At 30.0% G+C, this 24,138-nt stretch overlaps 1 protein-coding gene and 1 pseudogene across 1 annotated transcript in view; both read right to left on the reverse strand.

Moving 5' to 3' along the window:
* The window catches only part of LOC145296026 (uncharacterized), a 37,259-nt gene extending 14,832 nt beyond the window's left edge, over positions 1 to 22,427 (reverse strand). The window contains exons 1-3 of the mRNA XM_080142072.1: positions 22,073 to 22,427; positions 8,241 to 8,274; positions 2,398 to 2,638 (exon numbers count right to left, since the gene is read on the reverse strand). Coding sequence (XP_079998198.1) covers positions 2,398 to 2,638; positions 8,241 to 8,256 — 257 coding nt within the window. The 5' untranslated portion in view covers positions 8,257 to 8,274; positions 22,073 to 22,427. The remainder of the gene's footprint in view (positions 1 to 2,397; positions 2,639 to 8,240; positions 8,275 to 22,072) is intronic.
* On the reverse strand, positions 16,094 to 16,191 carry LOC145296417 (U2 spliceosomal RNA; annotated as a pseudogene).
* Positions 22,428 to 24,138: the final 1,711 nt, after the last annotated feature.

Genomic DNA, 24,138 nt, shown 5'->3' on the forward strand with positions numbered 1-24,138 from the left:
GCTTTTGTATTCTAGAAACATTGTAAAAAGTGAAAAAGCTAAAAATGTGTATATTTTCAATTATTATTGGAAGGAGCTTGAAGGACTTTGGTCACAAATTATATACATGCTGTCATCTAATACAGTGGATGGGGGGGGGGGGATTGGCATCTTACATTAGCAAACACAAACTGGATCCAGAGCCACAAAAAGCACAGTATTCCCCACTCGGTGCTACTGAAAGATCATTTTGGATTTTCTTTCCACTAGCATTTGCATTAAATGTTGTGTTATTATTGTTAGTATGAATGCACATTTTTAATCAGATATTTTCTTGAAAGGTATGGTGGGAGAGAATACCAGTGATGAAAGGGGTTTATGGGCTAAAAATTGAAAATTAATAATCTAGCACACAAGCAAAACTTTTCAATATTATATATTAAAAATGGCCTTGATAGACTCGGAAAACAAATTAACTGTGTTAACTTGTGATTGTGCTGTTCACTACTTGATCTTGACACTGGCTTCAGTGTTAACCAGATGATCTTGGTCAGCATTGCAAGATAGGTTTTTTTTTTCCTAAATAAAATCACAAATCAGAGTTTGCAACAAGTAACACATTTTATTTGCCAAAGTCAAAATCGTCATTGATTTATCCACCTTCAAGAGACTTGTTACAAGACTAGCCAAATTGTCTTTTGGCAAACCAAACAGTCCATTTCCCAAGATACCCTTCTCCCTCATATAATTTTCAAACTGGCAACATGCAAATTTAATGTAAAATGATCCTCTATTTCTGAATCATTCCAGATTTTTAGGACAATTAACCAAAATATTTTTTCCTATGGAAAATAAATCCTGTGCATTCTTTTTAAGGGGGGAAGGGGTATGTTTTTTATGGGCTTATGTTTAAAAGTTAGTAAATAAACGAAAATTGTCTAACCACTAACCCTAGGTTTGAAGGTTTAATGAAGTAGTAAGCCTCAACAAAAAACTTTTTTTGATTCTAAGTTAGAATGGCAAGCCCATCCCTCTGAACCCTCCTTATTCCTATTACTAACCCTACGTTTAAAGAAGCAAGCCTTACTACATATAATTACATACAAATAAACAAAACAAAAACATGGTAGCAAAAAAAAAAAAAAAAAAAGACTGTATGGGTGGGGGGTAACAAGACAATTTTCTTTGATAAAACAAATCTTCAAATCACTATCATTGATTAATGAGGTCTAGTAATTTGGCAGAAACCAGTCTTTTAAAAGAAAAGAAAATTTAAGCCGAAATATACCTTTTATGAATTACAAAAGAAATTCTGCTAAAAAATGAAAAACTCATCTCTGCTTCTATGAAGGGAAGCAGATATCAATTCTATGAAATCTTAAGTCGGCTGCTTTCTCAGCAGATGGTCTTTTTCTGAGAGATAATTAGTTTTCAAAATGGGATTTTTCAATTCTGAGTCTCTAGAAGGAAAAGTTTTCTTGCAACTTTGCCATCAGACAGATTAAACATGTGTCGCAGTACATGTTTACAACTGTTGAAAGTTCAAGTTAAATCTGACGTGTGGGAATAACATAGGCAAAAGTCAAGGAATGGAAATAAAGAAAAAATAAAAACAAAAGATCACATGACGATTAGCAGGAAATTTTTTTTGTTTGTAGCCGATGAAAAACTAACCAATGTCAATCGATAAATGATGTTTTAAATCACTAGACAAATATTGAAAATTTCTCTTTTATATTGTGTCAGGTAGAAAAACTAATAAAAGAGCCAAATGTTTATTATTGGGATCATTCGAACTAGCATTCTCATCTTGGATGTTATTCTCACAATGTGTCGTGGATGTAACCTTTGACCTTCTATAATTCTATAGGGTTTTTGTGTCCGCCATGTTTCTCTTTTTCTCTGAATATTCTGTAATCCAAACTCAATGTATGTAGATTTTGTATTGCTGCAGAAAGAAAATCCTTTCTCTTTTTATATCAACAAGAATTCGCTTATGCAAAAGAAACAATTTTCATTTGCATACATAAATTCTACTCATTGCACACAAAAAAAATTATATCTTGTAAGCAAACACTCTGGGTTCAATCCTCAATGAACAACACACGGTGCAACCATTATTCTTTTTCCTTTTATGGACTTGCATGATGGCTGCTGCACCTTCTTCAGGTGCATCCGATTGAACTCCAGAATCTATACATGATTTAAGAAGAGAACTCTTTAATATAGCAGTAGTGTTCATATTCCATAAGCCATAATCGAATACAAGTCTTAAGAAATCATTATTATGTAATAATAACACAAAATATTTTTTTTAATTTTAAACAATAATAAAAACATGTGAATTTCTCGCTATTAACATTTTAATTTTCAAACAATTAAAAAGGGTGTTTATCCGCCTTCATTTGCCAGACTTACTTGGTCATGACCTTGAATTCTGCCGTGGAAGTGTTGAGTCCTAATTCAGGACATTCTTCGGTCAGGTGATCTCTGCCACAAACATCACAGCCTGGGTACAAATCCAGAAAGATGGATGTACCACCCGTAGCAGTAGCATTCACCTGAGGCTGATCTTGTTCTTGGTTGGAATTAGAGTTCACCACAGAAACGGTTGTTGGATGTTGGGGGCTTGTGCTGGCATCAGTTTTTAGTTCGGAGGCTGAAAAAAAAATGATTATAACTTTTATACTATCATAGCTAAAAAAATCTTTTTTATTCCATAAGTAAAAAATTGTCTCCAAACTTTTTCTAACAATCTTTCCTGTTAGATCAAGAACCCTAACCCACATGGAAAGAAACTTATTAGCAAGTCTCCAAAACCCCTACATTAGTGTGAAAATGTGTAAATATATTCACTTTAATTTTAATGATTTTCGTATTGTTTGGCTTCTTCAGATTACCGTTCTCACCTTAAAAATCATTTTCACAACGTTTTGGTCGATGTGACCACCAGCCAAAATGCGAAAATAACACTCAAGTTGGGAACAGTAGTCTCTTTGGACCATTATTATTATTACTCCTATTATTCACAAATGATCTCCCTGGTGAAATTTTCTTAGAGATAGGTCAACACCATGCTCTATAACAGACATGAGGGGGAAAACAAATGAACAAATATCTAAGGAAATGGCTGAAACCTTAGAGGAAGACCTCCAGTCTGTAGTGGAATGGGGATATAAATGAATGATAACATTCAATACTGCCAAGACTAAGTTTCTTTCCTTCAATGATTACAAGAAACCTCAACCACTGACAGCCATGGCTAATGATACATGGCCTGAAAGTTCTTTGTTCAAACTCTTCGCCTTAATATTCACAACATGAATTGGAACAAATATATCAAGGGCATTGCCAAGACTGCTGCCAAGAAGATAAGCTTTCTCTATCATGCTAGAAAGTTATTTACGCTTGAGAGTATCCGGTACCTCTATAAGGTCACCATCTGTCCATGCATGGAGTATTGTTGACAATAGTTGTAGCTAGTCAAGTGTTTGTTTTGAATGTTTTACTCTTAAAACAAGGATTGAACCTCAGTCGAGCACCTACCATGAAAATAACGATAGAGCTCGCAATGTCCCTTCTGTGAAAAAGAGGTTGTATGATGGAGAAAAGGACATCACTGACTAGATTTCAAGATCGGTTTTGTATGCTGTCAAGAAAAGAAAGAGTGCTCTAAACAGCTCCTCCCTAGATGTGGCAAAACAGGGTGTTATGTTGTGAGTTAAACAGTTGCATTTGCAAGTGATTTTTCCAACTGGCGCCTAGAAATAATAAAACGCTTATCTTTTGATGATTTTTTTCACAATCTTCCAAAGCTCATTACAGAGTGAAAAATGCCTTTCAACCTTTTTTTCTTTAAATAAAACGAGCAAAGTCAAATTATTTAAACAATAAAAGGTTTAATAGAGCAATATACTTTATTTTTAACAAAGATTGTTTAAAAAACACCGGAAGAACTTTGAATTTTGATACCTTCAAGTTTCAAAATAAATTTTTGGTGCATATTTAGAATTACATGTATTTAAAAAACAAAACAACAAAAAAAAAAAAAAACCAGAAAAATCGTTATGATATATGTACACTTTACTGAACAAACATGTCATATTCCAAAAATTGATCAAGTAGGGTTTTTCCATTAAGAAAATCAACATTTATGGTTTATGATTAATAATAATAAAATTGTACAGTCAATAAATCTTGGTAGTCAAATAGAGTTGTCGGCCTTTGAATTTTAACACGTTCTAAAACAATATGGCTGCTCCTGATGCTCTCCTAGGTTCCTGTTAAAATTTGCTTTTCTTATGAAAAAAAAACCTACTTGATCAATTTATGTAATTTTTGGAATATGACATCTTTGTAATGTGACAAGTACATGCATCAATAAGATTGTTCTGTATTTTTTGTATTTTTGTTTTTTAAAGAGCAATTCTAAATAAGAACCTAAAGTGTAGTATCAGAACAGATACAACACTTTGGATTATTTATTTTCTCCCGAGACACAAAAATGAAAGTTAAAAAATGTTTCAAATATATATTTCTAAATATAAATCCCGTTTTTTGCAAATAAACTATAACATTTTTTTTTAATTAAAAATATTGTACTTTAAGTAATTTTTACATAACAAAAATGAAATTTAAGACTTTTATCTACAATTTTCTTTATTAAATTAAGAAAAAATAGTTTTCAACATAAACAAATGTGTATGTTTTTTTCTTTTATAATCTTCCAAAGCTCATTACTGAATGAAAATGCCTTTCAACCTTTTTTGTTTAAATAAAACGAGCAAGTTTAATTATTTAAATAATAAAAGTTTTAATAGAGCAATATATTTTTTTATTTTTATTAATCAAACAGCTATATATTTTTATTAATCAAACAGCTATATATTTTTATTAAATCAAAACAACTATATATTTTTTATTTTTATTAATCAAAACTATATATTTTTATTTTTATTAATCAAACAACTATATATTTTTATTAATCAAACAACGATATATTTTTTATTAATCAAACAACTATATTTTTTATTTTTATTAATCAAACTAGATATTTTTTATTTTTATTAATCAAACTATATATTTTTTATTTTTATTAATCAAACTATATATTTTTTATTTTTATTAATCAAACTATATATTTTTTATTAATTAAACAACTATATATTTTTTATTAATCAAACAACTATATATTTTTTATTAATCAAACAACTATATATTTTTTATTAATCAAACAACTATATATTTTTATTAATCAAACAACTATATATTTTTATTAATCAAACAACTATATATTTTTATTAATCAAACAACTATATATTTTTATTAATCAAACAACTATATATTTTTATTAATCAAACTATATATTTTTATTAATCAAACTATATATTTTTATTAATCAAACTATATATTTTTATTAATCAAACTATATATTTTTATTAATCAAACTATATATTTTTATTAATCAAACTATATATTTTTATTAATCAAACTATATATTTTTATTAATCAAACTATTTTTTTTATTTTTATTAATCAAACTATTTTTTTTATTTTTATTAATCAAACTATATATTTTTTTATTTTTATTAATCAAACTATATATTTTTTTTATTTTTATTAATCAAACTATATATTTTTATTATTTTTATTAATCAAACTATATATTTTTTTATTTTTATTAATCAAACTATATATTTTTTTATTTTTATTAGTCAAACTATATCTTTTTTATTTTTATTAGTCAAACAACTATATATTTTTTATTTTTATTAATCAAACAACTATATATTTTTTATTTTTATTAATCAAACAACTATATATTTTTTATTTTTATTAGTCAAACAACTATATATATATTTTTTTTTTATTAATCAAACAACTATATATTTTTATTAATCAAACATCTTGAAACTGAAATGAAAGTAATAATGATCACATAGTATGAGTTCAAAAATTTTTACAGCCTGCTTTTTTGGAAATATGGAAACATTGATGAACATAAATATCATTGCAAAAACGTTAAATTACCCATTATGCTGATTGATGGTTGCGGTTAATGGTTTTCATAATCAAAAAAAGAAAAGAAGAAAAACTGAAAACAATTTTTTTGCTATTAGTTGATTGATATGTTCTTATAAGTTATTGCAATAGATAAATTTGGAATTTTTTCTTTTTGTTTAAAAAATTACATATATTTTTTAATTAAAATATCTAATGAAGCAAACTGAACTTTGCACAATAAAAAAAGATTTAAAAAATATAGGAAATTTTAATTCTAATAATCTTATTTTACAGATATTTTACAGTATATTTATTCATATCTTTTTAAAAAAAAAGAAAGCAAAAAATTCAACGTTGTTTTTTTCTTAAATATAGGTTTTGATTTCTAACTTCACAGGTAATTTTACCCATGGTGGGAAAATACTTTTAATAAAAAAATACATAATCTATTAGTTTATCTTTTATTATCAAATTGTGATGAAATCTAATCTATATTTTTGTTCTTGATGACTATTTTAATATGAGGCAAAATTTAAGAAAAACGTTTCTCTAGTAAATAATTTTCATTTTATTCAAAAGAGCCTAAAATTTCACATTCGATCTAAAAAAATAAAAACAGTGAATGTATAGAAAAATTTTTGGCGAATTCTTAAATTTTACAAAACAATTAACATTAAATTTTACAAAACAATTAACATTAAATTTTACAAAACAATTAACATTAAATTTTACAAAACAATTAACATTATAAAGCAGGGTCTGTACAGATTTTCAATGTTCATTTTCAAAGTTTTTCAAGGCTTTCTCCAGACAAAAGTTTTCAAAACAAGATTTGGGGTTTATTTTACAATCCAAAGCGATTAAAAAAAGTGGTAAAAAAATCAAGTATACAACAAATAAATGTTACCATAGCCAATAAAAGTTACCTTGCAACCTACTTGAATCATATTTTGATGATTTTCAGTAGTTTTAAGTGCTTTTGATTTCATCTCAAAAATTAATTCTCTTTACAGCTTTTAATTTCCAACCAAGATGGCTGCCATCCTGTCCATTTTTTTCTTTTTTGCTCAGCTAGCCTAATTTTAAATTATCACAATTTTATTTTTTGGGGTGGTGGGGATGGATTCGCCATTGGAGAATTTTTTTTAGAGGGGGAGGGATGGAATTTATATGACGCCTGCCACTACCCTTGCCCCTTAAAAAAAATTATAAAGTTAAATCATAAACAAGAACAAAAATAGAGATTTCAATCTTTATCATGAACCAGAGGTAGTTTTGTGATAAAGGGACGTAATTCTTCTTGTATCCACAATACTCTATGATGTCAGAACAATGCATTTCGATTTTATTTTCAATATTTCATATTTTAATGGGATTTTTTATTAATACTTAAAAAATAATTTAATAGTATTTATTTCGATTTCATTTTTTATATTTTAACACAAATTTTTTAATGAACATAAAGAATACAATTTTCAAGGCCTTTTCAAGAAATTTTCCATATTTTCAAGGATTTTTCAAGGAAATAATAGAAATAAGGCCTTTTCAAGGCAAAAGTAAAAATTCAAGGGCTTTTCAAGTCTGTAAGAATCCTGTAAAAGTTGAAGCATTTCATTATGTAAAAATGGGCGCCACACAGGTGTTTGAAAAAATAAATTAATTAAATTCTATACGTTTTTTTTAATTAACAGTTTATTTTAGATGTTCAATAAATAAAATCAGCAACCTACCCCAAAAATGAAAATTATGAGTTTTGTCAATTTTATTCACAATTTCATATTTCAATCATCTTTCTAAGCACGCAAAATTTTCAACCTTGAAAGAAACATGGCAATAAAGAAAATAATACTAAAGCTGATATCGGCTTTCTTTGCAAAATCAAACAATGTTGAAATTCCAACTGAGATCTTCAAACTTGCATTTATCAGTTGACTAAATAATGACTGAATGTCATTGAAATTTATGAATTTCCTTCCATAAATTTCGTCTGTATTGTTTTAGAGAATTATAAAATAAAGCTTCACATGGAATTGGTTTATTCATAACATTAGAGTGAAATAACATTACATGTGTTTGGCTAGTAACTTTTCTATTTGGCTAATAAAGCTGTTAAAGGTCAAATTAAGGTAAATTTATCCTTAGTGCCCTGCAACATCACTCCATCTCGGTACATATTGGGCTGTTATACAGGTAGAAAATTGTGTTGGGAATGAGATAGTTTCTGGAACAGAAAAATTGCAATAAAAACAAATTCTTACATTCATGATGATCCATTTCTTCTCGAGGCAAAATCTGCAAAGAGAAAAAAAAAGAAAAAAGTAAAACATTGATTTTGCGACAAAAAAAAAAAAAAAGATTTTCTTTTTGATTCCCAATACAAAAGGGATCCACTTCACCATTTGGCTAGATCAAAGTTTAATACCTCTTCTTATACACTTCATCTTTTCTGTTCACAGTCGATGAAGGAGAAATCCTTTTAAACTGAGGCAATTTCATTTTTTGTTCCAATCGAGATTACTCTTTTGGAGGGGGTTGAATTTTTCCTCACATCAAAAGCCTGCCCTCGTGGGGAGATAAGTAAATAAGGACAAAGGAACTTTTTTTATCAACAAAATAAATTTTTGACATTCAAAGTCCATTGAATTGAACAAATGTTATTGTTTTATACAAGGCTGTGGAGTCATGGAAAATTTTCCAACTGTCACAAAAAAGTGTTGTATTTATGTGCAAATAAATGACTTTTGTTTTCTTTTTTGTTAGTTCAAAAAAGAAATTCAAATGCTCCAAACATGTTTTATATTTTTCTAACATTTGATTTAAAGATTACATTTCATTTCGTTTCACATTATTCTACAACCATTCATTAGTCAAGTCTTATAACTGTATCCTCAGTAATTACTGCCTCTCATAGTTGTTGTCATCTCACCAGGTTTTAGCCAACTAATCCTCTAGCCGGCTTTGGGTAGGATTGAAACCACTATCTTCAGACAATGCTTAACTAGAACTGTAGAGATTAAATGCCTTTATCCACTGTACCATGCGCAAAGTGGAGTTTTTGGTCTTATAAATCCAAGTTTTTTCATTCTTACCTGGTCTTCCACTGTCGAGTTCGTATCAAATGGTATATTATTTTATTATTGGAATCCTTTGAGATGAGTAATTTGTATATTTTTTATTTATTTGCGGACTGTTATCCTCATCTTCATAGTTATAGTTTCACAGCGTTTCGGCTAACTATTCCTCTGGTCTTCGCAGTGAACATTTATTAGTCACTTTACAGAATTTAAGTTACAGTTTCAAGATTTTAAACATCATCATATTCGGTTTTACATCTATTTTACATACCAGCATATGTTGGGTGTCTAACTAACCTTTCACTGGTCAGATCGTTATTCATCTTCGAAAGGCCATTCTTTTCAGTTTTACTCATGTTTTCCCTGGCAGCTCTCTGCTACTTCATCTGTTCTACTAATCCAAGAACTCTCATCCATTCTTCTAACATAGCAATACGATTGAAATCGGCTGTCCAGATTTAATCTTCCTCTCAGCTCATTAAATCTAAGCCTATCTTTAAGAATCACATTACATATTTATATTTTTCTCATCATTTCTCTCCTTCAATGAAATGCACGCCCCCCCCCACCCTCATTGGTCAGGTTTCATTTCTATGCATCATCACACTGCACTGTGACAGTGGTAAAAATCTACTGATTAATAATACCATTACAAGCGTATGCTGTATTTTCGTGGACATCTGCAATATTACATACCTAATGTGCTTCAACAAGTCACATCTTTTTTATTTGTGGGTCAATTTTTAAAAGAATTATATTGATGGAAAGATAATAGAATAAGCATTTCAATGATGCTAATTTTGCTTTTATGCATTCAATATTTTTATGCTCCAAGTTAAAAATGAAAAAAAAAAAAAAAGGTAAAAAAATGGCAACAGCAAAAAGAGAAACTTTTTTCAATGTTTACATTTCATACGTTATATTTGGATATGCATGCGCGGGGTTAAATTTGATTGGATATGGCTGAAATTTTACAGGCTATATAAGCATAGAAGTCCATCTCTACTGGACTTTGATTTATATTTTTACTGAAGCAAAGTTATGACCGAGCAAAGTTGACAAAGTATATTTCAAAATTGATAAGATAAATAGGTATATATCATCTATTTTCATATAGATAATAGTTTCAGAATTATTTTCATGTATAATCTGTAAATATTTGATAATTATTAATTGTGTGGATATTTCTTTAAAATGTTATCTTTTATAGAAATTCAAATCCACTTAACAGGAAAACGGCTCGCTATGTGCTGAGTGCTGACCAGCACTGAGCTGACTAAAGTATTCTCTTAAAAATAGAAAACTATTTTTCTGATTTCGGTTTACTAGACTAGTCATTTTTTATTCTGAGTTTGTCAATCTAAAAAATTATTTTCATGTTTTTCAAATTTCATTTCCAAACAATACCAAGCCAAAACTATTTTTTGTTTTTAACGCTTTTAGTACAATGTACTAAAAGCGTTAAAAAACAACAAAATGTACTAAGTATGTGCGTTTCTGTTATCATGGTATTTACAACTTCTAACTCGTACTTAAGGTGGAATTGTATTTTTTAGTGGTCAAAAAACAAAAATATAACAAATAAGAAGGTACTTGTGCACTTATGCTACCATGCTGAAATAATATTATTTAGAAACCCATTCTTAACATGAGGAGGGAAGGGTGTTTTGTTAATTGTTCTGTACTTTCACTTAACAATTAAATAAAAAACATATTGTAAAACTTGAATTTAACTTAAAAATACTATTTGAAAAAATAGCACGGTAACATAAGTGCATAAGCGCCCAAATAAATATTACCAAAGGCAAGACTCTTCTACCTAGTTGGATAAGATTTTAGTGTATTTATTTAATGCAAAATATTTGTTTATTTCGACAATTAGTGTCGAATGTTACACAAGCACGAGAAAAATAGCCACGTGGTATCTCATGTCTTTGAAATCTCGACAATGACTTAAAAATATACAAAATACTGCATTTTGTATGATTTTTTTATTTTTAACTCATTGTCAAGATCATTTTTTTCGAATCTGTAAAACAATAATAATTAGGCGGTTCAATAAAGAATTTCATTGTGATGCATTTTGTAAATTTTTACCTTGTTCTCATCTTAACATTTTTTTTTTAAAATGACTACCTTTTAAGGTTTTCAGGTATGCTAAAAACGAATATCGCATTTAAATTTTCCGTAAATAAGTAGATTTCCGGATATTAAGCAATGTTGTTTCTTATGTTATTGCTGGTGGCCATCTTGGTATGTGCATTTGCGCATAGTTTCTCGGGGTTGCGCTTGCGCGTACTAAGATCGCCACCAGCGATAACATAAGAAATGACATTGCTTAATATACAAAAAACTACTTATTTGCAGAAAATTTAAATGCGATATTCGTTTTCAGCATACCTTAAAACTTATAAAAGTAATCATTTTAAATGTTAAGGTGGAAACAAAGTAAAAAAATTACCATTTTATTTCTTTGTTTACATAGTTGAATTTTCAGTAAAACATCAGAATAGAAATGACAAAAATTACCATCAACTGGTGAATATATAGTTGTTGCTTATCAGGATTCCTGGTATCCTGGTACTGTGAAAGCTACATCGAGGATTCATGTAGAGTACGATTTATGGTTGCATCTCAGAAAATAGGGGTATATTTTACAAAATTGAAAATTGGACTGGTCCCAAAATGCATAAGTTCTGATCGACTATGGGAATTTCCATCTTTTACTGAAATCCAAAGTCTATATGTAAAATTTTCTTCGATTTATTTCTGAGATTAATTCATATCTACTCAATTTTTTTCTTTTCTTTGAGGTGGGGGGGGTTTAGTAAATACCGGCCATGAATGCTCTTTAGGCATTCAATGGCTACACCCCAGATTAAGCTCTCCTTTGGTGGGGAAGCTATATTTAAATACCACTATAATACTTTTACAAAGAGATTTGTTCATTTTTTCATCTCATAATTTAGGACGCTCGATGCAATATTTTTTGTTGCAGCTAGAGCAGAATACAAGAAAAATTCTGTGAAACAGAAAATCAAAACAAGCTGGCAACTGAATTTGACCTGATGTTGTGTAATTTCGCTTATCACATAATGCTGACACATTTCAAGCATGTTTTTCTCAAATTACATGCATAATATTAAATGGATTCTTCATTGATTAATATTTAACAAAAACAATATAAAACTATTTTTAATGCCTATAGACTTTTTCATGCATTCTGATCTAGCCGCAAGGTTTAAAGTCTAAAAAATAAATATTTGTTTTACAATATAATTTTCATGTTTACACAAAAAGAACAATGAAAAATTTAAAAGCTTTAATAAAGTTTCTTATGAACACAAATATTAGCAATGTAGCACATAAAAATGTTTCACAATATATCAAAATCAAAGTTTTAAATATTTTTATATACTATACTGCTTTCTGTAGGACATTTTCCAATTCTTATACTGATTAGTTTTACAGACCAGCTATATTAGAAATATGCCAGTATGTCTGATAATTTATTAATTTAAAGTGTTTTCCTTTATATTTCAGACACAATACTAAATTGATTTTAACACCAATCAGTATGTTGTAGTAGTAGTAATAATAACTAGTAGGACCTGTGGAAATTCCACAGGAGCATTTTTCATATGTAATATATTGTTGCTGGGCATGCTGTGAGCGTTCTGTTCAGCATGTATGAAGGCACAATCATATTATTCTACTTTTTTATTAAAACTGTATCGCCCCCTTATTAAAATAACTTTGATATATTTCCTGGGCTGATTATTTCATTACAAACACACCGGTCAATTAACTCACATTTTATTATTTTTCAAAATTATTTAATATATTACTATGTTTGACAATAATTTTTCATAATTTCAACCCACATTATCGCCTCTCCCTTTACTAAAATATTAAATTTGATATATTGTATCGGCTGATTATTTTATAAAAAAAAAAACACAACTATCAATTAACTCACATTTCATCATCTCTTCTCTATATAAATAAAATGAACTCATTTTTTCCCCGTCTGATTTTGACATTAATAGGATTAAAAGTCAAGATATTTCATGCAAATATAATATGCACAAACGGCAGAACAATATCTGAGGTGTGTTATAGGCTTATTATTTCTCAAATTCCTCGATAATCTTAGATTTCTATACTTTTTCTGCTGAGAAGTCACGGCCAAAATCGGTTAAGATCAATGGAAGTGGTAAAATATTTTCTCTCTAATAAATTCCTCCTCCCCCTGCCACCACTTAACACCGTTTGGGGATCGTTCACAAGGAACAGTTGAGAAGAGAACACCGGTTTGGCTTCGTAGTTCTTTCATGTGAAGTTATTTAAAATCACTAAACTAAGCTGCAGTGTTCTGTGGCGTAGTGGTTAGCGTGCTGGACAATTCACATTATATTTTCACGTTCGCGCCGACCTATCGTAGTCGTTTTTTTTTTTTTGTTTTCTTTCCTAAACAACTGGAATGGACTTTTCTTGGTGGCCGAACTGTTAACGTTGCAGATGTTTTTTTTTTTTTCACACTTTATTTTCCTACTTTTACTCATGACTCCGGGTTTGATCCTTCCTACTTACCTACCATAACATTTTTTAAAACTCAGAAACAAACACTCGGGCTTATTATTTTATAACAAACATACTAATGCATGAAATCATTTAATCATTTTTCATAATTCTTGGATATTTTACTTATTTCGACAATCATTTTTCATAATTTTAACCCACATTTTTGCCCTTCCCTCTTTACTAAATAATAACTTTGATATATTGTATAGGCTGATTATTTCCTTACAAACACACCAATCAATTAACTAATATTTCATAATTTTTTCGTAATTCTTGGATATGTTACTAATTTCGACAATAATTTTTTTATAATTTAAGGCCTCTTTATCACCTTCCCCTTTACTTATATAAAAACTTTGATATATTGTGTAGGCTGATTATTCTATTATAAACACACCAATCAATTAAATCACATTTTGTAATTTTTCGTAATTCTTGGATATGTTACTAATTTCGACATCCTCGTCGCCCTCTCTTACTAAAAAATTACTTTGATATATTGTCTGGGCTGATTATTTCATAAAAAACAACTATCTATTTACTCACACTTCATCATTTTTCTTAATTCTTGGATATGTTACTCATTTCGACAATTATTTTTAATATTTTTAACCCACATTATCAACCCCCTACTACTAAAATAATAACTGAAATATATTATCTGGGATGATTATTTCATTTCAAACACACCAATCAACTCACATTTCATCATTTTTCATAATTCTTGGATATGTTACTAATGTCGACAATCATTTTTCATCATTTTAACCTACATCATCGCCCCACTTACTAAAATAATAACTTTGATATATTGTCTGGTCTGATTATTTCATTGCAAACACACTAATGCATTAAATAACATTATTATTTTTCATAATTCTTGGATATGTTACTAATTTTGACAATTATTTTTCATAATTTAACCCATCCTTATCGCCGTCTCTTACTAACATAATTACTTTGATATATTTCCTGGGCTGATTATTTTATTATAAATACACAATCGATTAACTCACATTTAATCTTTGTTCATAATCCTGGATATGTTACTAATTTTGACAATTTTTATAATTAAAAACCCACATTATGCCTCTCCCTCCTACTTATGTATTTGATATATTGTCTGGGCTTATTATATCATTACAAACACACCAATCAAGTAACTCACATTTCATCATTTTTCGTAATTCTTGGATATGTTACTAATTTTGACAGTAATTTTCATAACTTTAGCCCACTATGTCGCTCCCCCTTAGTTAATAATAACTTTGATATATTGCCAGGGCTCATTAGTTCATTACAAACAAATCAATCAATTCTGGGTATTCTCATAGTATATATGATTCACCTATCTTATCCAATCACAGGTGACGCCACGTATTCTGCTAATATATATTGTTCAACTATCTTATTCGATCCCGAGCAATGCTAGGTATTTTGCTACTATATGGTATCCACCTATCTCATTCAATACTGGGCAACGCTTTATGATAGCATATATTTGCACATCTCATTCAATCCCAGAACTGACTTCATGTCTGCCACCCCACTGTTGAAAATATACATTAAATAAAGTAATGTTTTAATCGTAAAGTGTTTCAGACATTTCCGGGACCGACTTTATATCCCAAACTCTTTGCTAAAAATATACATGAAATAATGTAATGTCTAAATAGAAAACTGTTTCAGACATTTCTGGAACTGACTTATAAACCCACCCCACTGTTGAAAATATACATGAAATAAAGTAATGTATAAATCGTAAACTTTTTCAACAATTTCCGGGGCCCTTATCTTCCATCCTACTGTTAAAAATATACATTAAATAAAGTAATGTGTAATGTGTAAATGGTTTCACCTATTTTAGGGACTGATTTAATATCCCGCACCCCATTGTTAAAAATATACATGAAATAAAGTTATGTTTAAATTGTAAACGGTTTAAGTAATTTCCAGGACTGACTTCATATCCAGTAAGCCACTGCTTAAAATATACTTGAAATAAAGTAACGTTTAAATCATAAACTGCTTCAGCAGCTTTTCGAAAGTAATACATAAAAACATTAACACGGTTAGAGATTAGGTAACCATTGCTTCAACATGAATTTCTGGGTGTAGTATCAGTTTCAGCATTCCTTTTTTGGTCTTTGTTAATGGAGGAGAAATCCTTCATTACTGATACAATTTTTTATTTTTGTTATTGACCAGAGTGCTCCTTTTGGGAAGCTGGTTTCCCCCTAAATTTTTAACCCACCTCATGTCCAATTCCGCCCTTGTGAGGAGGCAAGTACACAAAAAAAAAAAAAAAAATAATCAGAACAGACATTTTCCAGGGAATTTTATAATTAATCAGAAGTGACATTTCCAGGACATTTTGTAATTAAATCAGAAATAACTTTTTCTAGTTACTTTTTTAATATTAAAACTTTCTTACATTAAATTGTCTTAGTCGTAAAGGATTTCTTTTCCACTGAGAGAGAAGAAATTGAAATGTAGCACCTGAAGAACAGATACTACACTTTGATCTTAGCCAAAAGGCCAAGAAAGACAACACATTTTTATTAGCTTTGCCTCACAGCGACACCAATTTATTCGGAATAATCCACCTTTTCCTTTTTTAGGGATGCACAGCATGATAACGGACGGAGTGATAAGCGTAATAATATAATGATGATAATAATAATACTGTATACCACCTTTCCCATAAAATTATCACATCAGGAAACTACGCGTTTACCAAAACCACTTTCGTTTTCGCCTTTTTTTTCTGTTCTAGCTAGTCCCGAGTATTGACGTAAAAGTTTGACGACTAACATTCGGCAAAGAAAGTCTTTTGTCTTGTTTTTTCATGTTTATTTTTAAAAATTATTTGTATGTACTTAACGAAAGCAAATTTGGTCTTGCTTATTCAGAAAAAGGCAATGTTTTTAAGTATTTCATTAAATTAGGGACAATTATTGCCTTGTTAAAAATGTTTGGTGCTTGTTAAGATGGAGTCGGCAGATCAATCTTTTTTTAAATATATCGTTTTAAGCAAAAATAATATTATGTACTTAATTGTCATGTCGAAAATAGTAATATATCCAAAGATTATGAAAAATTATCAAGTAGTTTAGTAAAAAAAAAAAAAATGTTGACTGTAATTGGCTAAAAAAAAATGTCACCATTACATTGGCAAATTTAGATCTTCAAGGTGTTCACATATAGAGAAAATGCAATTTCCCCCAATTTTCCGTAAAAATTACATTCAACTATAAATAATTCTCTACTTAATGAATTTCCGTAATTGTTTAATATATTACTATTTTCAACGTGACATTTAAGTGCTGTTGATTTTGCTGAAAACAACATTTTAAAAAATCGATCTGTCAACTCTACCTTAACAAGCACCATATGTTTAATAATTTTCTTCAAATCAATAAGTGAATCAATTTTTTTTTTTATGGTGATTTTTTGTTAAAACTTTGTCGTCTACATTTTACATATTTTTCGTAGCTTTCAAATTTCATATTATAGGGTATATTACTCCCCACCACCGGCGCAGTTTTACAATCATTCACTCTGCAGAGGGAGACAACTCTCTTTTACTAAGAGATTTGTTCATTTTTTCATCTCATAATTTAGGACGCTTGATGGAACAATATTTTTTATTAAATCAAAACATGTGACAATTTTTTTTTATCTAACAAAGTTGATAACATTAATAATCCAAAATGTAGTCTGTACGCGACTATTAAGCGAAAACCAACGATATTTTCATTGGATGAAAACATTTCAAAAAGAAGCTGCGGCAAGAAGTAAATGTTATGTGAAGGTTTTTAAAAAATTAGTTTTTAACCTTAAAAAATAAAAGAATGAAATTCTTTCATAAAATAAGGATGAAATTTTGAAACCTGTGTTTTTAAAAACTCTTAATCGTGTACAGACTACATTTTGTATTATTAATGTATCAACTTTGTTACATTAAAAAAAAAAATTTGTCGCAATTTTCTTTTTTTTAATGTTTTGATTTAATAACATTCTCCGGAAATTTGGTTGCCTTCCTACTTTCTTGTCGGTCCTCCACTCCTCCAGTAGTTTCACACTGGCATGCATGCTCATGTTACCATGTCAGGTGCAGAATCGGACACTTTCACCATGAATGTCAGTGTGAAGCAGGCATGCATCTTAACTCGGGTCATTTTCAATCTGTTCCTAATTGCCGTCATTTTGGTTTCATGCCGTGACCTTCAATCTTCTAATGCTGTTGCTGTCCAGTACTGTCTTGATGGCAGCCTCTTCAACCTGAAACATTTTCAAGCCAAGACTAAAACCTAGCTCATATTCAGCGTACAGTATACCGATGATACTGCATTCCATAGCCATACCTCCAGCAGACTTCAACACAGTCTTAACAGTCTCTAACACTTATCACCAAGCTGGCTTTCTTATCCACACCAAGAAGATGGAAATCCTGTCAAATATGTCTCCAACTGATGCTCCCATTTTTATTGTCAATGGTATCTCTCTAAAGAATATCAGTAGCTTCACATACCTTGGCTCCAATCTCTCATACTCCTGCAACCTTAGCAATGAAGTTCAGTGTCGCCTTAATCTCGCCTCTTCTGCTTTTGGCCACCTGAATGACTGAGTGTTTGTCAACCGCAATCTTAGCACCCATACAAGGGTTACTACGTAGTCATCATAACCACCCTCCTGTACATTTCCGAGGCATGAGTTCCCTATCGCCATGATATCAGGCTGTTAGGATCATTTCACATCAAATGACTACAGCAGATCCTCGGCCTCCATTGATGGAACAAAGTGTCCCATTCAGAGATTTGCACAAGAGCTGGAATTATACCTCTAGAGTCACTCCTTATCCGTCATCAGCTTTGATGGTTGGGCCACGTTATCAGGATGCCCCCCAACACTACCTCAAAGAATTCTCTTTGGTCAACTCACTCATGGCTGACGAAACATCGGCTGCCCAAAGAAACGCTACATAGACTGCATGAAGCTCACCCTTAAGCGCTGCAATATCCCTTTCCATCTTTTGAAAACTTTGGCAGCAGACAGGGATACTTGGTGCTCCACATGTGATAGCGAAATGGCCTTCTTCAACAACAAGAATGAGCGAAATAATGACGATACTGACGAGCGGCAACCATTCACCATCAAAACCCAAACACTGTCTTCCTGTGCTCTATCTGTGCAAAGCAGTGCAGATCACGCATCCAGATTTTTAGTCATCAATGAAGTCACGGAGTCAATTAAAAAAATGTTTTAAATAATAATTGAAGATGTCGTCATCCACATGGATGGACTACCATAACTAATTGATTTAATAAAAAATATTGTTGAATCATGTTGATGTTATTACTAGTATAAGCTTTGTTAGTAAAAAAAAAAAAAAAGTCGCCGCAGCTTTAAAAGTTTCATCCTTGCTTCTTTTTAAATGCTTTCATTTAATGAAAATATCGTTGGTTTGTTGGGGTTTTTTCTTAATAGTTGCATACAGATTATATTTTGTATTATTAATGTTATCAACTTTGGTATATTTAAAAAGTCATTGCAACTTTCTTTTTTTTTTTTTTTTTTTTTTTTTTGGATTAATAAAAAATATTGTTGCATCAAGCGTCCTAAATTATCTGATGAAAAAAATAAACAAATCTCTTGGTAAAAGAGAGTTGTCGCCCTCTGCACAGTGAACAATTGTAAAAACACCTTACCCCACTGTTAAAAATAGGTTTCTGGTTTAATAAGTTTTTTCAAAGCAGTCAGTGAAGCAATTTTATTTCTTTGTATGAGGGAGTTTTGTTTTTTTAACTTTATCTTTTCCACTTCACTTCCCGTTACAGTTATTCGGAATATTAACTTATTGTTTTAAGGGAGGTAACTATTTTACGATGTAAGAAAAATGAATTTCTTTTTAACTACATCATTTAATGTGACAAAGTGTGGTAAATTTTTAACTGGTTTTGACCTTAACATTTTCTTTTAAAATGACGACTATTAAAGGTTTTCAGGTATGCCGAAACCGAATATTGCATTTATATTTTCTACAAATAAGTAGTTTTCCAGACATTAAGCAATGTCATTTCTTATGTTATTGTTGGTGGTCATTTTGGTATGCGTACTTGCACATAGTTTCTCGGGTTGCATTTATGCACTTGCACATACCGAAATGGCGTTGCTTAATATCTAGAAAACTACTTATTTACGGAAAATTTAAAGACGATATTTGGTTTCAGCATACTCAAAAACCGGTATTTTTTACAACTGGGCCCGGCTTAGTATAAGCATCCCCAATGTTAAGATCGGATTCCGGAATAAACACTCCCAACCTCCCCCATGTTAAGAACGGCTTTCGAGGTTGGGGGGGGGTATTCCGAAAGGCGTTCTAAACATAGGAAGGTTGGGGGGTTTTATACTATGCTGGAGTAGATCATAAAAAATACCAAATTGTGACCAATTATCCGATAAGTGGACACAGTTTAAGTCTTATTGTATGCTTGTGTAGTGTATATGTTTTTCTCACCTTTATGTGACTTACACGTTACTATTAATCGATTATTACTTATTGAAAGTTTTCTTAAAAAAAAAAAAAAATGTGCATTTTGCAGCGTGATCAAAAATTACCAAAGGCAAGATAAGTTGTTCGTCTACACACCTAGCTAATTTTGTTTGTGTTTGAACTTATTTTGGTGCCTTTATTTACTTTGCAACGCAAGTAGTATCAAGTCTTAGAATAAGGAAAAAATAGCTGACACTAGTCGCACGATCATCAGTGGGACAGTGGGTGTCTCGATGATCGCTCAAAAATCGAAAATTAAAATATTAGTAAATTGTACTAGTATTTTAACAGTGACATTTGTACTAAGAACAAATGTCAACGTTAAATTTGTTGAGTGGGTTTCTACCGGTATTTGTTTAATTTTCGATTTTTCATCGAGTATCGAGACATCCCAGATGACCGTCTTCTATTAATTTCTATTATTAAGTAAATCCACGAGAATAAATTTCGGTTTCTTCGTAAACAAGTGAGCATTTTTAATTTTCTGTTGATAATTGGTGTTAATATAGGAGACAGGTAACTCGGGACAGTTTAAATACTTTCACATTTCAAAGGATCACAAAGTAATTCCTTTTGAAATGTGAAAGTATTTAAACTGCCCCGAGTTACCTGTCTCCTCACGAGGGCAATAGTGGGAAAACCCGCTCTCTCAGAGAGGGGCACAACAGATTGAAATCAAAATAAAGTTACCTTGATCTAGACGGATTTTTTCCCTGACCAAGAAAAAAATAAAGTGCAATATCAGCACGTAATACAATTTGCAGTATTCATTTGCGAAAATTAAAAAAAAAAATTATGAAATTTGAAAAATTAGGCTCAAGGCCATCAAAATTGTTGGGAAAAATAGTGTTTTTCTAGCTGTTTTTGGCTGGAATCATTGCAGTCACCAAAATACCACATTTACTCTAGGTCGGCATCCTACTTCAAATATCCCCAAACTTTGCTTCTAACTAAAAGGACAGTTGAATAGAAAGTCATTTTTTCATTAAATTTTTTTAGCAGTTCATGATGTATACAAAGATTGAACATTTTGGAAGTATTTTAAAAGAAATTCGAACAACATTTGGTAGCGTTTTATAAGTGTTCAGTAATAATGTAATACAGAATGCCGTATTAATTACACTCAACTTTCCAAATATTTAAAAATAAAGAAAAAAGGTATATTGAAATAAAATAAAAAAAATAAAAATAAAGACTTATTTTTACTTATATTCGGAAAATAGTCAGAAAAAAATAGAACCAAAAAGTGCGGCAAAATTTCGGTCGCGATTATAATTAATCCAAAATTGAAAGTGACGGAGTAAAAACAGTTTTATATATATATAAAAAAGAAAAGCATATTATTTTTTTTTATATGGTTGTAAAAATATTTCTTTATCCAGTTAAAAGATATAATAATCGTTTTTGCTTTTTTAATCAGAAATTATTTAAGTTTAAGAATAACAAAATTTCAGATTTTCTTTTTGGAAAATGTTATTTAATGTGAAAAAAAGAAAACAAGACAATCGAAAAGTGTTGCCGGCTTCATAATTGAACACGAAATCGGTTTTTATTTTTTAAAACAACCGAATTAATTTAAGCCGAATAAAAACAACCGATTTAATTTATTTGCTGAATAAAATACCGATTTACATTAAAATTAATGAATATATACTTTTTTATTTTGGTAGAAAAAAAGCTGAAAAGAAATTTATGTAAAATAAATTTGCTTGCAAAAAGACATTGATGTGAAATCGACAGTAAAATGGCGGAACGGAAATCCAACCAATGCGCCATTTTCTGTAGCTTTTTCACTATTTTTAAAAATTACGTACTACTTAAATATTACAGAAAATGGCTTACAAAAATTTGTAGTAAATCAAGAAATATTACTTACGTCTGTTGTGATAATTTCCAAAGTCGTATATAAAATAATTGGACTGGAATTATTCAACTTCGATCAGGACGAACCGAAGCTTTAGTGAAAAATATTTAGAACGACCATTGAAAGTGGGATCAATGAGCATGCGCACAGCAGATCAGTAATGGCGTTCTTCTCCGAGCGAACATGTCTTTCCCAATTTCCACAATATTTTTATTTTTACTTTTAATTTCTGTACTTCAAGTCGCTCGATTTCGGCTGTTAAAATATTTTAAATCATTTTCTCTTGTATAAATGTTTCTTTTTTTAAAGAATTTAACTCAAGATCACTTTTTATAATGTACGAAATTTCCTCTAATAAAAATGTACTACACATCACATGCGTGTGTTACATAATTTTACAACTACTGAAAAAATATTAGCTTTAAATGATGTTTTTTTTTTAAATTATGCCTTTTCAAAAACTAATTTATTTTTAATACGATTTTGAAAAATTACATTTAATTACGAATTATTAATTGAATCAAATTGTTATAAAATTATAACTAATTTATATCATGGTAATATTTTAAATCTATTTATAAATATTCGATGTTTTTCAACAGTTTAAACTCTTTCAAATTTCGGAGATGGTATATTCTATCCTTTTTTTTTTTTTTTTTTTTTTTCGACTAATAAAATTAAAACAACCGACTGGTTTACGAGGAAATCTGAAATCCACTCTGGTGCAAGTTCGTAACTTTATTTATTTTAGTTATCAAATTTACTTGAATGCGAGGAGTACAAACACATGAAACGTGACTAGGCAACTTTGGGTAAAATTGTACCTTTACACAATAATTCACTCTAAACAGCTTGAAAAACATGATGCTAAAAATTAAATAATGATAAAAAAAACAACATTTTAAGGGCGATAAATTTTGTACGATATAAAATATTGAACATGCATTCACATACAGAGCCATTTTTTAAAAATGCCAAAGGACATTTTCTAAGACATGACCCACTGAAAAATTGGTTGGGGTTGGTTATATAGCAACAGTCTGAAAAATTTAGCACTAAAATTTTAAATTATTATTTATCCTTCCCTAATCCTAAGTCTGGGTTACAATACGCAAAAAAGCAGTAAAGAATATTCACACCCACAATTGATTTCAAAGAAATTAAGAAAATAGCCAGAATAAAAGTGAAAATTGGTTACGTCTTAAATATGCTATTTTATTGGGAAGGAAGTGGTCATTTTAAATAAAGCTTATATGCGAAACTGATCCCCTACTCTAAATTCTAATATATTTTTGTTTTTATTTATTTTTACAGTCAGGTTTTTCAGACTTCTAATCCTTTTTCCTTCTAATCACTAAATAAAAAGTAGAATTTAGTTTGTTTTTAGGGTGAACTAGAAAAAAAATGTGCTACTGTTTACGTTTATATTTTTTTGTATTTTAATTATATTTGATGATTAAATCATTTTTAAAATCTTTTTTTGCTCTTGCTCTATTGAATCATGTTATTCGTTACCATTCTCAATCTCTTTGTTTTTTTGTTTGCAGGCTTTTCAACAGCATGGACAAAATTCAAATTTGCACGATTTTCTTGTTCCAATTCAAACCAAGCCAAAAAGCTGCCAAGACAACTCGTGATATCAATGATGTATTTGGCCCAGGAACCATTAATGAACATGTGGCACAATGGTAGTTCAAGAAATTTTGCAATGGTGATGAGGGCCTCGAAGATAAAGACGGTCACAGCCGGCCAACTGCGGTTGATAAACATTTGAAAGCCTTAATTGAAGCTCATCCTCATAAAATCATACGAGAAGTTGCTGTTGAACTCAAGGTCAACCACTCAACAGTCGTTCACCATTTAAAGCAAATTGGGAAGTCAAAAAAATGGGTGCCGCATGAATTGAATGATAATAAAAAAAATTGTTGTTTGAGGTGTCTTCTATATTCCTTCTGCGCAACAAAAACGATCCATTTCTCAAGCGGATTGTGATGTGTGCTGAGAAGTGGATCCTCTAAAACAATCAATGACGTTTGGCACAGTGGTTGGATGCTGGAGAAGCTCCACAACAACGAAGG

This window comes from Euprymna scolopes, chromosome 16 (assembly GCF_053919585.1).
Source record: "Euprymna scolopes isolate OS-2025 chromosome 16, ASM5391958v1, whole genome shotgun sequence".
NCBI lineage: Eukaryota > Metazoa > Mollusca > Cephalopoda > Sepiida > Sepiolidae > Euprymna > Euprymna scolopes.